This window comes from Acipenser ruthenus, chromosome 17 (genome assembly GCF_902713425.1).
Source record: "Acipenser ruthenus chromosome 17, fAciRut3.2 maternal haplotype, whole genome shotgun sequence".
Lineage (NCBI taxonomy): Eukaryota > Metazoa > Chordata > Actinopteri > Acipenseriformes > Acipenseridae > Acipenser > Acipenser ruthenus.
The window spans coordinates 6,465,667-6,487,474 of record NC_081205.1 but is presented as its reverse complement, the minus strand read 5'-3'; the positions used below and the strand labels follow the sequence as shown (position 1 = coordinate 6,487,474).

The following is a 21,808-nucleotide window of genomic DNA, read 5'->3' as shown; positions in this document are numbered from 1 at the left end:
ATGCAAGAAATAAATAGATCCACTAAAAAAGCCCTTATCTTTGTCTAGGATTTTCCATACCTGCTGGGTGACCAGTAAGATGACCATGTAAATATTTGCAGTGAATGCTTTTCTAGTGCAGATTGGCCAAGTTGAAAGGAAGTAGCCGAAACGTTGAATTGACTTTTATAGTTTTTACTCTATGATTAAGAGTTTTTTAAGTGTTGGATGACTTTATAGTTAACATGCATTTTAAGATATAGGGCAAGGCAAAGTTTATGAAGAATTGGACAGATGCAGGGAAAGGGGTCAGGATATGAAACTGGAGATAAAACGGGCAGGATATGGATAATGGGTATTGAATCAATGCTGTTTTTTTTAAAATCTGGAAACCTGATACACTATCATGCTACGTGTGTAATTCTAGCTTTTATATTCCCATGGGCAGTGTTGCAAAATTATATAATGAAATCAAAGAAGCACAGTCAATGCATATCATTTTATTACAATAGTAAGAAAAAGTTGTTCAATACTGTGTGCACATTCAAACAAGTATAACATTTGTTCAGTTAAATAATAAAGTTTAAAAAAGTTACATTTCTGCAGTGTTTACCAAGGAGAAAAATCTGATTGTCCCTTAATCAATATGAGACTTTGATAGGGACCAGCCCATAGTCATGACTTAGTTTACAGACTCTATAGACCAGTTCAATAAAATAAAATAAGTTCCCAAAAGTCATTTAAAGTTCTGAACAGTCACATTGGATTTACTGTATGTGGCATTTCTCAAGTGGTTTGCTTCGTTTTCTTGGCAGACTGGGTCCCACAATGGTTTGGAGGTCAGTGCTGAAGCTCGGGCGGCGGGCACAGGGATACACAGCGCCGCACGGAGACAGGTTCTCTTTACCCCCTCGTCCCCTCGGCTGGCGCTGCTTCTGGAAAGATCGGACAGAGACACTCCTGTGGTGGGAAGGACTGGTCTCCATGGGTAGCCCGGCTCGCTCCACAAGAGCCTGAAACATTTCTTCCATGTTGGTGTTGTCCTTGGCAGAAGTCTCAAAGTAAACGCTCCCCTGTCCGAGGGCTTTGGACACGTCTTCCCGAGTCACCGCTCTCCCGAACGGCTCAGTATCCAGTTTATTGCCGCAGACCACAGTCGGGACGAATACATCATCTTTCGACTTCATCAGTTTCTTTTTAGCTTCGATAATCTCGTTCAGGAGCGAGCAGACCTCTTCAAAAGACTCTTTGTCATCCAAACTGCAAACCAGGAGGAATATATCTCCTATGAAATAAAAGTAAAACCAATTTAATACGTTATCTTAACAATTAAAAAAAAAAAAAAACATGAACGTTACTTAACACATAATGAATGCTTTACTTATTAGGTATAGAATATATAATTTTAAATCTTGTATTTGTTTTAATATCTCAGATAGTAACAATGTTTTCAGACACTAACACACATCTACATACCTGTGAGAATTGTCAATCTCCTTTTTGCTGGGAAAGACCTCTCTCCAGAAGCATCGAGGATGTCCAGCTGATAATTCTCCCCTTTGATCTGATACAGCTTTCTATGGAAATCCTCTGTGGTTGGTACATATTGCTCATCAAAGCTGCCCTTCAGAAATCTCCCGACAATTGAGCTTTTCCCGACTTTAGGAGCCCCCATCACCACCAAGCGCCGGGAGTTCTCTGGCTTCACTCTTTGAATGCACCCTGGGCAGGGCGACTCGAGGGGGCTCGAAGAAGAAGGATTATTGTGCATGTGTACCGATGTAAACTGTCCATTAAACCTCTTGGAGTTCCTGTCCACGGCCGGGTGACTACTGGCTGACCTGCACCGCATGCTCTTTCGGTCTTGATGCTTCCACTGCCCGGTGACGGTTTTAATGATCCCCATACCTGTTTTAGAAAGGTTGCCCAGGTTATTGGACACGTTGATTCCAACTACAGCGGTCACATCGGCGTTGTAATCCATAATTAAATGTGGGGCATCGGATTTCCTTGGGTTACAAACGGAAGAGCATTGGTTCGAGATATGTAGGTCCAGAATGTCAGTCTCAGTATTTTTTTTGTCCACCGCAGAAGAGTGCACCTGATCCGCTGTTGGTAACTCCATCTCCTTCTCAATGTCTTTATTTAGACGCATGAAGCAGCTATCACTTGACTCTTGTTACAGGTACGGCTATCTGATTCTGCAGGTAGATTCCCGAAACATTAGCATTTGTCCTGCTTTTTACTGAGTTTTTGTTTGCAGTAGCAGCTCTCAGTATATCTGATTGGTTACGACTGATAAATCCTCTCATCTGCTTGTAAGGCTCGTTCTGTGCTACACTTATATACCCACGCTTCTACTGCTGGCGCTGCAATGTCATTGCACAATGGGGAGATGATGAATTCGAACATCGAGGTCTCGTGTATACAGTTAGCATAAATGAGCTGTATTTGGGAAATGTTTAATTGGTTTATATTCTGATATTGAACAGGTGATTTAATTATTCTTCGAACATTTTCAGTCATTTATATTACAAGACGTATGTGTGTTGTGTGTAAAATGTTTTTATTTTTTTATTTTAGCGGTGTTAATTAATGACCAACCACAATTCGTATACAATATTAATAAGCAGGACATGTACTCCGTTAAACTGTAATAAAACACAGTAGCAGTTGAATGCACTAGGCTGTCTACAGTACCCATAAAAAATGTTTTTATAATGGGATAAATTCTGCCAATTAAATTATAAACCATTCTGAAAATGTATAACAGATTTGAAAAGGGGCAGCATGCAGATAAAAAAAAATCCCCATAATAATCTTCCATTCGCCTCCTCTGTCTCTCCTGAAGCAGTTATCTTAATTTCTTTCCAAACTTAGAGAGATGTTATATTTATTTTGCTAATGCAAATGGGAAGATATGAAAATGCGTTCAGTGGCTTCATCTATTGTAAACCTAATGCTAGCCTAATTCCCAAACTAGCGATTAGAAACGCAATTCAAGATGATTGGGTTGACTACTAAGTAATTTGATTTATTCTGATAATATATTTGGACATGTGATGCTGTTTATTATGTTAACTTTGACATAAAATCACACTGAAGAACTCAAAAGCCTAGCACGATTACCTTGTTAATAAGACAAAAACAAAATTCTGATCACGTTACAGACATACAAAACGTGGGTATTATGATCATATTAGCTGAACAACTAGTAACTCATATGTTCACACATCATATCAGGTGGGATTGTGAACGGCAAGATTCTTACAAAAGCGTGCTTTTCAATCACGATGTTTTTCAACCGCCCCCTTAATGCTGCAATTGACTGTGCTGTATTCATTGAGTGGGTCGTGAAATAAATAATAAAAAAGCTTGCATGTGTAAAAGGTAAATGTCTGTCTCAGCTTCAATATAGATAATGTATAAAGGTAATGCAGCAGTCGCTTCGCATGAACCACAATCATTTGCCTAGGGATACTAAACATTCCTCGCTTCCCTTTAATTTCCGCCTTCTCTGACATTACAGCGGATGTTTTATGGTGTTGTCATGGTGACAACAAGCCAGCAAGAGACGCCGATAGAATGAAAAGTAATGTAGAATGGCATTTTAGAAACAGATTTTACAAATAAATTAAATTATAAAACAACACCACTGGCCGTTGGTTGATAGTTGCACGGAAGAATGTACTGTATAAAATCTGATTGAACTCGTTACTTTGTCCTAAATAACGTTGGTTTTACTTTATTAAAATATAGATCAACTAAACTGCAACAGTGATAATATACAGTATTGCATTTTTAATGGCGACCTCCAACAAACCTACCGCTAAACCAGGAAAAAGGGATACGAGACCTAAAACACCACCAGGTAAGCTACTATATATTTATTATTATTGAACACATATCTTTTAAACTTTGTTTAAAATTTAGTACAGAACAACCATGGCATACGAGTCAAGTTTATACAACATTTTGACTTATCTGTGTAGGTCACAGAAACAGAACTAGTAACGAGCACATTATGTATGTTCAATTGTGTTTTACAATGTTATTCTTCCTCCTGGGTGATTGTTCATAACGTTCTCAAGTCGTTTTCAATCCTATGCACTCTTCATTGCTAACCAGAACCAGCATACTTAAGGTCCAGAAAGGTTGGAAGCCTTTATGCCACTGTGTCACTTTAACTGGGATGCCCCTACTATAGTACTACTAAACGTGCAGCAGCAGGAGGTTATTATTGTCACCTGCAATCTCTGATGTGGCTTTTATTATACTGATAATTTTTGACAAGATAAGAGGTCTGATATTTTCAATAAGTTATCAACCGTCTTAAATCTGTAAACCATATTTGTAAAACTGTATGGGGCACTACTCAAATATGTGCTGAACTTGTTGCTGTTTTTGTCAAATTAACAGTTTGAATTTAAGACATTATTCTGGCGTAATGGTTCATTCTGACCAACTAGCCAGGCCCAATGTCTTCAACAAAAGAAAGTAAAGCAGGCCTCAACCTGTCCTGCCAAATTTCATCTCACAATGGTGAATGTATCTTCTATAGAACAACATGTAGAGTGTTGTGCAATACAAGCTGATACCCAACAGAATTCAGAGAGGCTTTCTGACCACTCTAATCTATAAATATATAAAATATCAAAGTATCAGGGTGTATTACACTACTACCATTACAGGGTAGCTGCAAGGGCAAAAATAAATACATCAATACATAGTCTCCTTGTCTGATGCAAAACAAGTTTATCATCACCCTTGTAAACAACTCAGATGACAATGCATGCTTCATATTATTCAGAATGCTTTAATGTTTTTCAAATCCCTTATACATACATTATATAACTCAAAACCTTATATTGACAGCCAACTCCAGGATTCATTAATGGGTGATTATCGACCTGAAATTACTCAGTAAAGGGCAGAAATTTGACATGGGTTTTGGAAACTTTTCAAAATTCTAAAAGGTATTGACAAGGTCGACCCAGGGGACTTTTTCGACCTGAAAAAGGAAACAAGGACCAGGGGTCACAAATGGAGATTAGATAGGGGCATTCAGAACAGAAAGTAGGAGGCACTTTTTAACACAGAGAATTGTGAGGGTCTGGAAACAACTCCCCGGTAATGTTGTTGAAGCTGACACCCTGGGATCCTTCAAGAAGCTGCCTGATGAGATTCTGGGATCAATAAGTTACTAACAACCAAACGAGCAAGATGGGCGGAATGGCCTCCTCTCGTTTGTAAACTTTCTTATGTTCTTATGTTCTTATATAACTTGTGATGACAAACAAGATAAAAAATAATAATGCAAACGGCAAAGATGCAGTATTTACAGAAATCCTTAAAATCACATTCAATTAAAAAATGTGCTTACTAACAGCTATTTTAGTATTTCTTATTCTGTATCATAATATAATTTGAATAAAATCCTCCACCCCCAGCTGATTCATGACATAATTGGCCTCAACCTAATGTACCTTGGTTGCACAGTCAATTCTTTGCTATGCAGCCTTCAGTCAATTATCTCATGATACAGCATCAGGCAGTGGACTGGGAACCAGGAAGACTGCAATTCTATTAAAATAAGATTGCTTTCATTTCGGGTGGGCCACTGGGGAATATCTGTGCTGTCTGTACTAGCTGAGCAACATTTTTAATTAAAAAAAGGTAAATAGAAACTGCAGACAACAGGTAGTCAGATACTGTAGTTTTACCGAACAGCTTGTTTCTGATTGAGATAAAAAAAAAAAAAAAAAAATCAATAATCCCAATGCACTAAAACAGGTGTCTAGAAGGGAACATGCTGTCTACATCACGGTCACTGTGTTCTTTTCAATGTGCAGTGCAGCTCGCTGAAACTGCAGTTCTTTGTTTTTAATATGTGGGTCTGTCGTGAGGGGGAGTCTTATTGTAGAGTGAAGTAACAGTTGGATGCTGCAGGCAGCAACCTACACTGATGTGAGAACACACACTTTTCAGCTACTCAAGGTCAGAGGATAGGCAAACAATAAACGGTACAGAAATACCCAGTGTGTGGTTGCATAGAAGGATTTGAGGGGGGCACAAGTTATCTATAATGGAGCAATACATTCAGTACTGTTTGTACTTTGCAGCTGAAGGCATTGTGCTGAAAGGTACATCAAAATGAGGTTTAGAAAATAGTCTCAGGAATTCAAGTTTTTATTGTATTTAGACATTCTGGGTTGTATTATTATTAACCACACTAAAACCAAATGCTTTAGTTTAGCAAAACACACAGTACCTTATTTTTGATGGTTGTCTCAAATCCTTCTTAATAATTGAAACAATCTTTTAATTAATGAATTGATTTTATGAATCTAAAATGTATGAAGCTAGAATCATTAACAAAGGTCTAGTTTTTTTTTTTTTACTGTATTGTGCATGTGATTATTTGATATGTATTCCAATTGAGACAACTCAATTTCTGTTTTGAGTTTGGGCATCAAGCTTATGATACGGAGCCTATTCAAAGAGTCTTTTAACTAAAACAATGTATCTGTTTCAGAGAAGAAGAGGTTGAAAGCCTCTGATGAATCCCTCCCTGTTTTCGAGGAACAACCGAAAAGCCTCACATTGAAAGGGGATGATATCCAAGCCCTTGCGTTCAAGGTGGAGGACCTAGAAAAGGTACATACTATACTGACAATCAAAGAGTAATTCATATTCCTTAGGGGTCTTTTTTCATCAACAGAGTTTTGTTCTTTTTTTTAAGCTTCACATTCCCCACCCCCCTACAGACAGCCAGAAGTTAGCTGCTGTCACTAGACTCCTTGTTTGCAAGAACAAGCCTAAGGAGGATGAGAGGAGGAAGATCCACCTGGTTGTGGCCAGACCCGCCCCTGCAGATGCAGCGGTCCAACCACTCAGCTACGCAAGTAAGGGAGAAAAAAGGCAGTGTGTGTAATGTTAGATCCTTAATGTGGAAACCTCCACTGTTAAAAATATGTCTCCATGCTTAGTCATACAAGACAGTCATCCCCCAATGTAACATAGAAATGGCTTTAACGAATCATTCCAATGAACAGTACAAGTTTTTAATTTTAGGTCACAGTGGCTCTCGCTTTGGGGCCAACGGAAAGATCCTTCCACACAGCATCCTTGGAAGCCTGGCAGACTTTAAAAAAGAAGCAGTGTCCAGAGGAGATACTGAGGTTAGAAAATACAGCTTGACATCTGTAGCCTATCAGAGGGTTGTGCATTTATCCATTTATAAATAAACATTTAGATAGTGAGGAATTTGAATATAAAGTACTACTATACAAATCTGTAGTAAAGATGACTCATGGCTAAATTTACATTTACATGGCTAAATTAAAAAAACATTTGCACAATTTCCCTTTTACTGCAATTTATGCATCTCTCCTATATGTAGTTGTCAGAGCTGATCCCAGAACCCCCTGACCCAGGGAGCAGGGTGCTGACTCTAGGGGGCTGTGGGAAGCAGAGTAAAGCTCCAGCCAGGGGACAGACGAACTTACCTATCAACCAGACACACGCCCTGCAGAACTGGCAGCTGCACATGGCAGAGAGGAAGAGGCAACAGGGCTTCATCTCCAGTGAGTACAATTACTTGATAACTTGTTAAAGACTTATGACTGGTTTCACAGACCCAGATTAGCACTACACTTCTGTGAAACCAGCTGTATAAGGTCTATAGTATTACAAAATAAAATAAAACAGTGGTATGTGCAGCAAAATAGGTATACATTTCAAGGTCTGCTTTACAGGAAGTACATTTATTGAGTGGTGTCTGGATAAATGATCTTCACCATACTCCATGTGAAAATAAAGCATTCTAATAGAAGTTTCTTTAGTTGTGTAATTACAAAGGAACTAGTTAGTTAGTTTAGGGTGCATACAAAAGGACACAAGACAGACTGTATTGGATGCAGCTGAAACAGCTGTACACAGAGGTGTCAGGCAGATATGAAAGTAAACTACAGAGCCAGAATACACAAACTGAAGCTCTTTCTGCTGACAGGTCTGCTCCAAAAGCCAGTGGAGAAGCTGGTAATGAACGAATCCGACAACTTCCGACAAACACAAGAGCAGCGAGACGTCATCGACCGCAGCCTCCCCGCACTGCATCATGGGAAGGTACGTTTTAAAAGAGGTTTCAACCTTTTGCTGCACAGAGAACAAAAAAAAAAAAAGGACGCTTTGTTCTAGTCACTTAGTATCTATGCATTACACTGAACATTGCATAACCCATGTTGCCCCTTCATCATGATTCAGTCCATTTCCATGGCAACACAATCTTCTACCCTGTGGGAGAAAAATATGATCTGATCAAAAAGGAAAAAATCGTGCAGTATATTTGAAAAAAGCCCTATGTGAAATTCAGAAATGTTGCATCAGGGATTTCTTCCAAGCTCATTTTCACCTTTCAGTTGAGAATGATTCGTGAAAAGGCAGTCTTGCACGATATGTTGATCCATCGCCTCTCTTCTGCACTGATATATACTGTACATAGTATATACAGATGTGTGTATAATGGTTTAAGTTAACATTGAGATTGTTTACCCTGGGAGGTAAGTAAAAGTTAAAACAATTTGAGCAGTATAATTTTATTGGTCATCTGCAACTGTAATTGTCTACATTAAAAATAGTTATATTTAAATTAATCTGAGTCCCTGTCACTTGTTAACCAGTACTAGAAAAAATGCGTAAGAGTTGATGCTTTGGTTTCCCTACTGATTGCTCCTTGCCATGTGTTGTGCAGGGTTATCGTAGGGGCAGTGAGTTCTGGAACCAGCCCCAGCGCGTTGGGGATGAGCTGACTGGCCTTACCCTGACCCAGACTGAGCAAGGATACCCTGAACCTGTCACCCACATTGGGCAGCCCCGCAGCATCCGACTCGAGACAGGTACATGCACGTCACTCAGTCTCCAAAACTACAAGTTAAAGATCTCCAGGGTTTTAAAAGCAGCCTTTCTTATTGCACTGTACCAACAGAGTCTCTTATGCTGTCTTCGCTGGACAGAGAAAACAACAATTCCAGTTAAAGATCCTGATTTAACTCTGGCAAAGCACAGAGTGCATGGGGAGACTATAATTTTATAAGACATTGAAAATGACTTCTCATGTAAGCGTTTGTCCACATTGCTACTAAGTTTATTTGTAGTACTACTATGTGGTTACTTTTATGGATGAACTCTAATATCATTGGACACTCATGGAGGAGAGGGTGTCTCAGTAGTGTTCTGCTTTCGAAACAAACATTGAGAATAGAGCCGGTAAAGCTACCAAAGAAAATTGAGGGTAATGTTTTAACACTTACATTTGCAGGGGTTAAAATTCTGGCCCTACCTGTACTGTATCTCATTCAATGTGTAAGCCTATCTATTGGCTTAGGTAAGGAAGTCCAGTATTAGTGCTAATTTGGATCGGTTAAACCAGCCACAAATGTCAGATGTACTGTTTTAAAGTCTACACCTATTTGTATGGTCTTGTCTAGGCACCATCCTTCCTGAGAATATGGACCCCAGTCGCCGCCCCTGGGACAAAAGCCTGTACCTCCTGCAGCGTCGAGAGGAACTCAGATCTGTCCTAAAGGATCTAGACTTCAACCAGCCAGTAGGTGGTAACTGTAGTGTAGCATTTCTTATTTTCATTGCTTATTTTCATGACAGCAATTCGAATCGTACTTAGCGTTAATGAACATTAATATATATCAGTTTGGTGCTAATTAATTTCATAACCAGACTACTTCTTGCTTACAAATGCTTTTATCTGCCTATAATGAGGCTCTAATAGTTTTAGCCCCAAATACCTTGTAAGGCTGTGCCAGGTCCACTGCAGCTAGCCAGCTTGAGAGATAATTCAAATTAATTACTCTAATTAAGTACCAGTACCATTAATTCAGGAAATAAATGCTTCTATGAAATAAAACAGTTCACAATGTCCTCTATGTATGTATGTATGTATGTATGTATTATTATTATTATTATTATTATTATTATTATTATTATTATTATTATTATTATTATTTTACTTCATGTCTACATGAAGTCCTTGTAATCACTGTGCTATATCTCAATGTACTGTCCTGTATAAATACATTGCAATGTGTGGATAATTAAAGTATGCATGTCATTTCAATGGCAATGTGCTTATTAGTAGCAAAGAAAATGTCCTGTCCATATTGGAGATGTACTTCTATCGGATTTTGATTGGATTATTCTTGAAAAGTTTACAGATTTGAGAGGAAACATGTATGAAAGTCTTGCATTTCATTTAAAGGTTGATACATCTCTCTGAAACCCCCCTCTTCCTATACAGGATATAGAGGGTCTGGAAGTCATTGGAACTGGGCAGCCGTTCACTTCTGTCTCTGTGGAGTATCACCCTATCGAAGAGGAAAGTGGAATGGATGAGAAAGAAAATCAGTGAGTTTGTGTTGTACTGTAAAAGGTGGTTCAAAACCCCCTTGACAAGTTCATGGATAAGCTGTATGGGAAAATATGTACCATGGCATGCTTGGATATGCAAGCTATTGTGGACATGTTTTGGCAATGCCACTGTTTTGATGCAAGGTGACAACCATACTGTAATTTTTCTTATGGTTGATTGTTGCAGAATTTCATTGCTCTATGGTGCATAAATGTACAAATAGGTAACGGGGCACCAAAAAACAGTTTTTATGGATATGTCTTTGTTCTCTGTATTTTAAAAACAACTAAACAGCATAAATGTGTGAGTTATTTTGAACTTCAAATCCACATTGTGTAACACAAGACAATCACAGGCGTAATGCTTATACAGCAGAACACCTACATTCTAAAGCAGCTTGTTGGGGAGAAATTACTTTCCAATATCCCTCACTTTAGATAAACAATCTATACCAAAACAAGCACGAGCAGCATTTCAGTGGCAATCTACATTATATACTGAAATGCTCAATGTGTTCAGGTATTGGAACGAATTGTGCTTCAGCTGTGGCACAGTCATCCAGGCAGCATCCAAACATGTAGCTTCTAACCTGTCTATCCTTTGAGACGTGTTACAGCAACAAAAAGGGTTTGATTGCTGTTCCACCCTCTTCCCAAATGTCCTGATACAAGCTGTGGAGATGTCTCTTTTCACTGCAGGAAAGGCTGTACTGTACCAAAGCTTCTGTATTGCGCATTATTGCAAAGTACATATCACATTACGGTTTCAATAAAGGCAATTACGCAGACGTTAAGAAAGGAACTTTGTGGTCTCACAGTTCGGCTCAGTTTGCACTCGGAATGAAGGGTCAAGGAATAATTCAGATAGTAGACTGCTTCTCATCAGAGGAAAGAGTATTCAGACATTCCCTTGATTTGGGGTTGTGGGGATAGATTTAAAGTATTGTGGTTATTAACCACACAAATCAGAATCCAGAACTCATTCTCAGTAAGGAACAAATACTCTGATGGTATCAAAAGATTGTGCTAAGAAATGCCTATACCAAGTTTCTTCACGACTGGATGAGCAGTTCTTTAGACATAACTAAAAGAAGTGTGGCCTTCATACAGGCACCTTCTATGCCATGTAAAACACAGGTAAGTCGGGTGAAGATGGCAACTCATTAGTATGTCTTAAATTTTTCCTATCTGTGTATTCTCATTGTAGAGACCCTTTGGAGGAGTACCCTAATGTGATGATGGAGGCCATCCTTGTTCCTTCCATTCAATTCTGTGGGCAGCCTGCCCAATGGATAGGCACCACAGACTCACATAAGGTGCAGAAACATGGATATTATCCAGGTTAAAATCCTAGCATGAGAATATTGAATAAAAACCAGTTCTTAAAAATTAAATGGACTGTAATATGTAATCATGTTCAGAGAAACATTGAAATTATCTGTAAAAATTAAAGCTTTAATACAGCAATCTGCCACAAGGCAAGTTATGCTCTGCAAATGAAAAATGACCAGTAAAGTGTCATTTTAGTCACAATATTAATTTTTAATCCCATTAACCTTTGTACTCCCCCCACCCCCCAGTGTTATCCTGAATAGGTATTTTTAGCTCCTCCAGAGTGATTTCCGTTGATTTTATTTTTAGATTTGCCTCATGTCTTTTTGCTTTTGTGTGGGTTTATGTGTGACGTCACACCTTGATTGCTTGTGGGTATATGCATTATGTCAAATAAACGGATTCATCTCCGAAATTAACATCTAAAAATAGATTTTCATGGGAAATATCAGGGATGTGCAAATAAAAAAAAAAAATTACTCACAGTTCAGATGATCAGAGTAAGGTTTTTAATATGAAATATACAGGTAGCTGCAAAAGCTGTAGCTGTTTAACCATTTACCTGGTGTTTTTGCTTCTCTGAACTTTGTGCAAGCAAGGAGTGCCTCATTATTATTATGAAATTTAAAAACTGATTGGGTTTTTCTTTTCAAAGGGGGAGGTTGGGATTGCTGCTCGACTCACATTTGAAGCTTTTGTGGATGACCGTGCCACGTCCCATTTTGATGTGACCAATGACGGGAGTACAGCAGTTTACTACAGCTGGAAGAGACTACCCCATCCTCCAAGCTTCAAGGAGGTACAGAGGGAGCGCCACGTGCAGAGGTTTTACTTCAACACCAGTGGAGGTTAGTGATCTAGAGCTGCTTGTACCAGCAGTGACAAGGTCATGTATAAATATGGCTGACAATATAATTACTTAAAATTCAGCACTTATTGTATTATTTACTATATTTTGCACAATATTATTATATTAGTGTAGTGAAATTTTTCGCAGAGGCAACCAATAATTAGAGAAAGAGCATTTTACTGTGAAGGACCAATTGGCTGTACCAATAGGAGTTTTTAATTTGTTTTTATTTTTTCATATACGACTATTATGCCAATCCAAATCTATTTTGTATAAAGCTTATCCAATAAATCCTTTTAATTATTGTATGCCTGTATTCATGTAGGTGTGATTCTGCCTGGAGACATGCAGAGATTCCTCTTCACATTCAAGTCTGGCATCGCTGGTATCTTCAGCGAGTCGTGGGAGCTGTGCACTCACCCAGTGTTACTGGGGGGAGCCTCTATGGAGGTGACATTGAGGGGAGTCGCCCTTTATGAGGACAAACTGGTGGAAGTAAGGCAGTCTATGCAGGTGGGTGGAGCAACACATTTTACATGTTTCAACAACAGCAACAGTAACAATTTTGTTATATTATAATCTTCTAGATGGTGTTTTTGCCCCCCTTTATAACATTTTATATAATAGTTATACATATTGTTATCTTTTTTACAATACTCCATATCTTTTTTTTTGTGTCTCTGCCACCTTTTTCTCAGTCACTTACTCTTCATTATCAATATTTACTAGTTTAGAGATAATTTTAATAATTATTTTAGGCATTACCAAAGTTTTACATGCATCTTATTTACACCGGAAGACCCTATATGAATAAGTGTCAGTGACAGACTTATATCAATCTCCTTAAAACAAGACATTTTTCCCATTTCCTCCATAAACAAATAAAAAATACTAATACATATAATAATGTGTGTATATATCTGTTTCTGTTGGCAGAGAGAGCTGGAGGCTAAGGAGGCCTTGGCAACTGTAAAGCAGATAGTGGAAACGTTGGTATCGGGAGTGCGGACCCCTGAGCGCCCATGCTCCCCTGTAGACGCCTACATCACACAGGAGGAGATCTTCCACAGAAAGAACCTGAAGGTAGGCAGCAGCATTGTTTGCTGTAGGCTCAGCTTTGCAAAACAGATGTCTCCATCATTGCAGGTTTTTCGTCAGGGTTATTATTTCATTCTAATCCAATTGTTGCTATATGTCCAGTCATCTATTTCCATGAAGGATGAGAGAAACGTCAAGAGAAATGTGTACTCTATTTTGATTTTCATAAAATTATTTCTAAAGCCCCTTTCACACTAGCACTCCTACCCGGGGCCCGAACCGGGTTCTGGCTTCCCGGGTCACAGTCCTGCGTAGTGTGAAACCACATACCTGGTTCCTGGCGACCCACCTCAGGATGTGGGTCGACACGCCTTGACCCGGGTTGAGCGAGACAAAATGCATGACAGCCATTCGTAAACCGCCACGCCTGCGTGAAGGTTTCATTTCCGCAAGGAACATTTCTGTTTATTCTATTTAGCCATATTTTTGTTGATTGAGACACACCATGAGCCAGATTGCAGCAGGGATGTAGTAAAAGTGGCTTAAGCCTTAAGTTAGTCCCTTCCTCAGCAGATACTCTTTTGCCTCATAAAATGTCCTACTTTTTTAAACATTTAAAATAAATCAATAAACCCAGACAATAGCACACATTCATCTGGGTTGATCGGAGCAACAGTAGAGCATTTTGTACTATTGATTTTTTTTTTAATTGTATAGTGAGTAAGTCCTTTGGGGAGCATCCATATGAAAAGTGTGGGTAGGAAACCTGAACACTCAGGTATCCCTTTACATATTGTTTTAAAAGCCAATGCTGATAATGCTAAGGAATTACTTGGCCCGATAAATGTTCCAATGTCATTCGGTTTTGGAATCAAGGTCACTTTGTACGGTCTGGTGTGTGGATCAACCTCTTCTGGGTGACGGAAAAGCTACCTGAGTCAGCTGTGTTATACAGCAGGGCTGGGAAGTGTACTGCTGCATGGTTCAGGCATTTTGTGATCTTGATAAGGTTCATGTGGAACAGCTGAAAAACTGTTTACTGTGCTAGAACAGGTGCCACTTCAGCATTATGTTTTTAAAAAATAGGAAACAACCCAGCAGCTCCATACAAATAATCTAACTGAGATTACATAAGTGTATTAATAAACTGACAGAAACTTTGATCGTTTGATCATTTTCATTGTAATCTAGTCACTGGAATACAGGGATTCCACTGTAGTTAACAAATTATAATGCAGGTAACCATGGCCATTTGAAGACTGTCAAATGTTTTAAGAAATCTCATTCTGAAAAAGCACATATCGATTTTAAAACAGTAGTAAACGACTTGCATCTGGTGAAGAGAAGATGGAGACCCAGCTGTCTGCTGCTATTTGACACATATATAGTGAATAGTAACAGGTTACACTCTCTCTTGCAGAGTGTGAATATATTCCTCTAATTAGACATTTTAAAATCCAACTGATTTTTAACACCTCTTCTCAGAACATACTTGTAGGCGGACTGAAACAACATAAAATGTAGGGAAAAGAAAAGGCACCATTAACAGATTAAAGCAAGTGCCTAATTATACACTACAAGCAGACCTCTGGGGTGTAATTTGGGTGTTTATCTTTACGTCACAACAGATTTCATTACACTAAATTACATTCATGAGCAAAATGATCCAGATTATTCCAAAACCTACGTTTTATATACACATTTCGTTTTGTATTTTGAGATCACCAAAGACACCCACTGATCTCCCTGGCTCAAGGAAATGTGGTATACTTTAAAATGTATTTATGAAATACTAATGTTAACATACAAAATCAACCCTGGAGTAGTTCCTCCATGTCTTCCAAATGTAGTGTCTGAGCTTGAAGCTTTGTGTACAGTACTGTTTGTTCAGCAAATACGCATGTTTGACTCAAAGTCAGTTCAGATACCTTGGGTGGCAGAGCTTTAAGACACAGAGTGACTTACTTGTGGAAGACAAAAAATATTAGGATTCTGATTTTAATCTTAATTAACGACATTTACAGTCAAGGCCATTTAAGATCAAGTCTCGTTTACCATGAAAAGGGAAATAATGTAAAGCAAAATACATCTTCAATATAGGAGGCTGTGTGGTCCAGTGGTTAAAGAAAAGAGCTTGTAACTAGGAGGTCCCCGGTTCAAATCCCACCTCAGCCACTGACTCATTGTGTGACCCTGAGCAAGTCACTTAACCTCCTTCTGCTCCGTCTTTCGGGTGACACGTAATTGTAAGTGACTCTGCAGCTGATGCATAGTTCACACACCCTAGTCTCTGTAAGTCGCCTTGGATAAAGGCATCTGCTAAATAAACAAATAATAATAATAATCTTCAACACTGTGTGTAATATTAACTGACACAACCGGAAAAGCGGTTGAGATTTTTTGTTTGTTCTGTATTTATGTTAACATACAAGACTACCAAGTCCAGTTGGGTAGACGGGTCCCAATTAAGCGTCCAGGCAATGTATATATGTGTATTAAATGCATTTTTTAAAATTCTTCTTCATTTCCACTAGCTTTACTATGTGCATTCGACAGTGGAAAGCCTCAAACAACTGTGGGATCAATATCTGGGCCCCCCTGCTGAGCCACTGACTGCGGAGAGAATAACACCTGCAGAGTCACAACTAGATAATATAGAGACCTCAGCAGACTCTGATAGACCAGTATGGGACCTTTCAATCTCCAGCTTAAGGGAGGTTAGTCTGCAAGACCAATCTAAATATAAGAAGAACTGAAGCTGTTTTTTGACCTTTTAAATATTTAATTTTTTACCTCCTGTTGTATATCCATTAATCTATGTGTAGAGAACGGCCACTTTGAGATGATCAAAAAATAAATATGTAATGTATTATGCACTTTGTATAAATCTAAAATAAAAAAAAAAACATGTGTCTTGTAAAATAATTGAAATTTGAACAGTTTTGTTCCCTCGCCTATGATATAATCAGAGATTCAGTCTACAGTAGGGCATTTCATGTGTTTTAAGACACCCTACATGCACAGTGCAACTTATGAATGAATGCTTTTTGGCTTTTAGAGTTCCCAGTGGTTTTAAAACCGTGAGACATGTTAGTGTGCCTTGTGTGCAATTTTTGACTTTGACTTTTTTTTTTTGTCCTGCAGTCGATCCTCTCACTGCCAGAAGAGGATGAGGAGGGCAGACTGTGCCGAGAGGAAGCACTTTCCATGTTTAACACTCATTTTATGAAGCTCTGTAGCAATCAGTATCAGTCACAGCGGGACCTTCTCTACCAGATAGGGTGAGTGAAGAACACAAACCAAGTTCAGAGGCTTTCTGTCTCGTTCCATTCCATCAAGAGCTTCAATTGGACTAAAGCAAGCCTAAAATACAAGCAGTAGCAGGAACAGTTAAAAATGTCTTATTGTGTGACAGTTAGAAGGTTCATATGGCCTGCAGCTTTTATACTGGATAATAAGGTTTCTAAATGAATGCAGTCGATAATGTTAGGACCAAATGATGGCACTAATTAAATGCCTATTTTAATTATTTAGCACAATTCACAGTTGTCCTGTTGAGTAGTAGCCAGATTGAAACAGCTGTACTGTATAGTTAGTAACATACGTGTCCTGTATATGCCACAGAAACACACTTTTAGGCATAGTTTATTATGGAAAATACAACTGTGGCCCAATCACATTCAAGTCATTGCCAAATAATAGCTGGGTCAAACACCACTCATGATCCTCTCCAGCCTACAGCTGTGGCGGGAGACAGTGGACAGGATGGTCAGTCGCTCCATGCTGCTGAGGAGCACCCTGGGAATGCCTGAAAAGGAAGTCATGGGGGAGTATCATCAGGAGTCTTCCCTAGCAGGTACACTGAAGACACTGAAGGCTTATCCACCGGCTGCTTCACAAATTAATTATATACCATTACTATCGCTATGCATTCCTGCAACATCGGATCGTAATCGTGACTGATACTTGACTGCCGAGCATATTCTACGTAAGTTTTTAGCTGACATAAATTCTCTGGTATTGTGTTTTAAATAGCTCCCCCTTCAAACCAGTTTTCTGCAGGCTTTTAGTTTACAGTCTAGACATGGAGCTATTGTTTGGATACAATACAGTGCATCAAGATTTGTCTTACCAAGAGTTGTTGTGAATACAATGGGTCCTATTGTGAATCAAGTGCAAAGGCAAAAGCACATTTTCAGAGATGATTAAAACAAATTGAAAAACGTTTGATTTCACAGTTGTGTCTTATAGTTCACCGCTGTGATCATAGCTAATAGTTATGACTGATAGACAATACTGTTGTGTGACTATAACTATAATACTATAAGAAATTAAAATTTTTTTTTTTTTTTTGGTGCATTTACTTGTCTTTGGTCACATCTTTTTTGGATATCTGTGTGATACTAAATAATTATGCTTTTCTGTTTGCAGTTGTAAAAGAGAAGAAAGAAGAAAAGGTGGATAAAAAGGGGGATGAGAAGAAAAGTGGGAAGGAAGATAAGAAAGGAGCAGCTAAGCAATCTGGGAAGGACAAACTCACAGAGGTGAGAACTGCAGACTGAATTTGAGAGCCATTAGAGAAGAGCAGTGAGCAACTAATGCTAAACACAGTAAACAAATCAGTCTGATAGTTCCTCTGATACTTCCTCTGCTATTAAGTTACACACATATAGAAAGGAAGTTTAAGAAAATCAATGACCCTTGTGACTTTGTCATTTTAAACGCAGGCATGGTTTTATGCTTTCCCTAAGTATTAAATTCCAGCTTCATATTGCTGCAACCTATAGTTGCAATGAAATGCCAAGCTTACAAACTTCTGTTGGTTTGGTGACTGTGGCCTGTGGTCTGTTTTCTAAAAAACAGGAACGTACAGCTAGCAAAAAGGGAAAGGTGAAGGAGGAAAAGAAAACAGGGAAATCACCAGTCCCAGTTATCAAGTTGACGTCTTCTAGTGAGAGTTTCGAAAGTGAGCCGCCAGTATCCCTCCAGGAGCCAGAGGATCCTGTCCTGCAGGACAAGTACCGCAAAAAGCTTGCCATTGAGGTCTGTGTTAATTCTCAATTGTATGTATACAGAGAAGAAGGTATTTGCTTGTTTTTAATGAAGAATTAAGATGGTTTTCAGGCAATTGTGTTTTACATACTAATAACTGTAACCCGCTAATCCAAAATGGCCAGGTTTAAGAAACCACTTTTAGTGCTACAGCGACACCACTCAAACTCCCTTACTGGTTCCCTTAGTTTTTCAAGTGCATCTTAGGAAACACAGTCATGACATTTATAATTGTTATTGTTGCTTAATACCTGTATCTAATAGATGGATCATTGGTTACATAGACAGGAAGACAGATTATTTTATTTCATCCTTCTATCAGATTATACAGTGTTGTTTTTTTAAACCACTGTAGTCTACATAAGAATACTGTTGCTCTCTTCCTAAATACCTGGAAAGATAATATGCCCTCTTGACAGAGTTAAACAGTGTCCATTTCCTATGCAATCAGTTTATGGATTTGTTATAAAATCACCTTTGTCATCAGAATATTGTTTTGTTAGTAATGGTAATATTCTATTCATGGACACTCATAGGTGGGTTGTAAGTCCTTGAAATGTAAATTAGAACAGAGGAAACCAAAATAAGTGATCCAGAACTGAAACCTTTATTAACATTCTCAAGGCTCTCTTTTGATTGTAATGAACCTATTTTGGTTCCCCACGTCCTTTTAATTCACATTATGCAAATATAGAAAATGAAACATTACAAATAAACTGCAGCATCCTGGTTCATGTGCTGTAGGTCACATGGTCAGATAGGATGTAGACCATTTGAGGGAATTTTACCTACCACAGGAAGTGATTATGTACCAGGAAGCCATAGCAACTTTTCATCTATTGTGTTATAGTCATTATATATTAATGTAAAAAATAAGCAAAGAACCAAAAGAGTTTTAACACAAGAAACTGGAGTCAGTGGCAATGTTACTAGTACTAATAAAACCTTCATTAGAACACTGTTAAGGGATATGGAGAATATGCAGAATTGTATAAAACCAATGCTGAATTATAATAGCTTATAAAATCAATTAAAATACAAATATTTTTACTTTCGGATATGTCCAAACCTCAATTTTCGTGTACTGTAATTATCTTATTTGTGCATTGATGTCACAGAGATGTGCAGCGCTAGTGCTGTGCCAAGCTCATATAGAGGATCAGGGTTATGGCAGTTGGTGAAGTTTTCACAGCCAATTGCAAAGGAATTCCTTTGATTTTATTCTCTATGTTGCCTCCTATAACCATGACAGTATGGAAAAACCTCTCCTTATTCAACACATTCTGTCCCATACTGACAACGAAGAAAATGCAAAAACACAGCAACCATATTCCTTTTAAAACTTGGAAGTTTAGAGTTATGACTCGGCAGATGCTGCTGATCTTTATGAAGGCTGAAGGATTTCATGTATTTAATAATTGATTATTGTGGTGCAGTGGAAAGATAAACACTGCCCTAATGGATGAAAAGTGAATTATTTATAACTGACTGCTACAGGGGAAAGTTTAGAGACTTGGTCTATAAAGGCCATTGTGATTTTAAATAACAGTTAAATACCATGCACTGTCCCAAAAACAGTGCTGACCCAGTTTCCACAAGATTGTGAAACTATTTATTTCTTACATAACAACAGGCTTCCATGAGAGTCACATTTCTTTTGAACTCCTAACCAGCCACCGTGGAGCACATGCAATTAAAAGGCAGAACTAATGGCTGAAGTGTGGAAATATATGGATCACTGCATTTAGCACCCGCAAAGGTTATAACCCTTGCAAATGCTGACATATTTAAGACTCCATTTATAATTAAACCTACTTTTAAAAAAAAATCTGTAGTCTCAGAATATGTACAGTACAAGGTTTATTGTTGTGGAGACCCTAAAACACTCAATTCTACATTAACGCAGAAGTCTTTATGCACATTTAAGCATTACAAGTGAGAAACGTGCTTTTACTTAGCATATTTTTAAATGAAAACACTGGTTTGATTTAACGTGTGTTTTCTGAAGATCTACACAGAGAGAATGACAGGTAAGATTAATGAAAACAGTTCAGTTGCTATAACCACTTCATGATACACTCTGTGCTAAGATACAATGTGAAATCAAGAGAATGTATAAATCTGGTCATCCTGTTATACAATGCATTCCGTGTCTCCAGCTGCTGTTTATAGTAAATTATACACTCCTAATCAGCAGCAGGGATGGACAGTAATGTAGCATCACTTTACGTTTTAAAGCACTTATTTATGGGGCTTACAGTGAAACTGTGATTGTTGTGGTTGAATATGTGCTTAATTCCTTTAACCTTGTGTTCCAGAAAGTCTTACCAGGTATTTGCCTGTCTTACTACAGTAGGCATCTATATGTCAATGTAATGTTGATGAGCACCAATGCATTGTAGTTGACTGTGCATTGTTGAAGTCATATTTACCCCTTTTATTTTCTTTGTGCTGTGTAGGTTTTTGAATTGTTATCTGCCATGGTGGAAAACATGAGCGAGCTGTTTGAAAAGGCAAAACGAAGTAAAAACACCCTGGAAGGAGCAAGCTTTGTGTGAGCCCTGCATTCAAGATCTAAACCAGCTTTCAGACAATCACATTTTCAAACATGTGTTTGTGTTGTGCACTTAACAGTAAAATATTACCTTTTAATCATCTGTTGCTAAGTAATACCTTTGTTTAAAAAATAAAATACCAAAAATAATCATAAACATGTTTGTTGTCAAGTTATAAAACTGTGTCCTTAAAGTATTTATTAATCAGTTAATTAATTACATTTTAATTTTTATTGAGTCAGTTAACCTGCCGATATACAGGATAAATTCAAATTTACAGCGGTAGGGGAATTGAAGACTTATGAACTTTGTAACTAAGCAAGCATTTCATCACTTGTGCCGGTTAGTGCCAACTTCTGATCCTTGTAGTTTGTGTGATCTGGGTCCAGAAACGTGCTGCACCTCTAGGCTGTGTTCTGACCCTAGACTAACAATTAGAGCAGAATAACAGCAAGTAGAACTAGGTCAACTTTATACCTACACCTGACAGACAGAGCTTGGGCTTCACAATGCTAAGTTTAGACCTGAGTGACATAGAAATACAAAAAAACTTACAGCATATAATATTGATTAGCACAAA

At 38.2% G+C, this 21,808-nt stretch overlaps 2 protein-coding genes across 2 annotated transcripts; one reads left to right on the top strand and one right to left on the bottom strand.

Annotated features, from left to right (window-relative positions):
- Positions 1 to 519: 519 nt before the first annotated feature.
- Positions 520 to 2,324, bottom strand: LOC117423189 (GTP-binding protein Rhes-like). The gene is made up of 2 exons (XM_034038685.3): positions 1,456 to 2,324; positions 520 to 1,264 (listed from the first exon to the last, which is right to left on the bottom strand). Exons 1-2 carry the CDS (start codon positions 2,132 to 2,134, stop codon positions 747 to 749), a joined length of 1,197 nt encoding a protein of 398 aa, XP_033894576.3. The 5' UTR covers positions 2,135 to 2,324; the 3' UTR covers positions 520 to 746.
- A 1,180-nt stretch (positions 2,325 to 3,504) lies between these two features.
- LOC117423188 (MYCBP-associated protein-like) lies at positions 3,505 to 21,385 on the top strand. The gene is made up of 19 exons (XM_034038683.3): positions 3,505 to 3,850; positions 6,515 to 6,636; positions 6,722 to 6,884; positions 7,054 to 7,160; positions 7,382 to 7,565; positions 7,991 to 8,106; positions 8,732 to 8,876; positions 9,468 to 9,586; positions 10,292 to 10,398; positions 11,609 to 11,717; positions 12,389 to 12,581; positions 12,909 to 13,096; positions 13,520 to 13,666; positions 16,156 to 16,338; positions 16,766 to 16,902; positions 17,356 to 17,477; positions 18,053 to 18,165; positions 18,485 to 18,664; positions 21,133 to 21,385. Exons 1-19 carry the CDS (start codon positions 3,784 to 3,786, stop codon positions 21,229 to 21,231), a joined length of 2,601 nt encoding a protein of 866 aa, XP_033894574.3. The 5' UTR covers positions 3,505 to 3,783; the 3' UTR covers positions 21,232 to 21,385.
- The last annotated feature ends 423 nt before the right edge of the window (positions 21,386 to 21,808 follow it).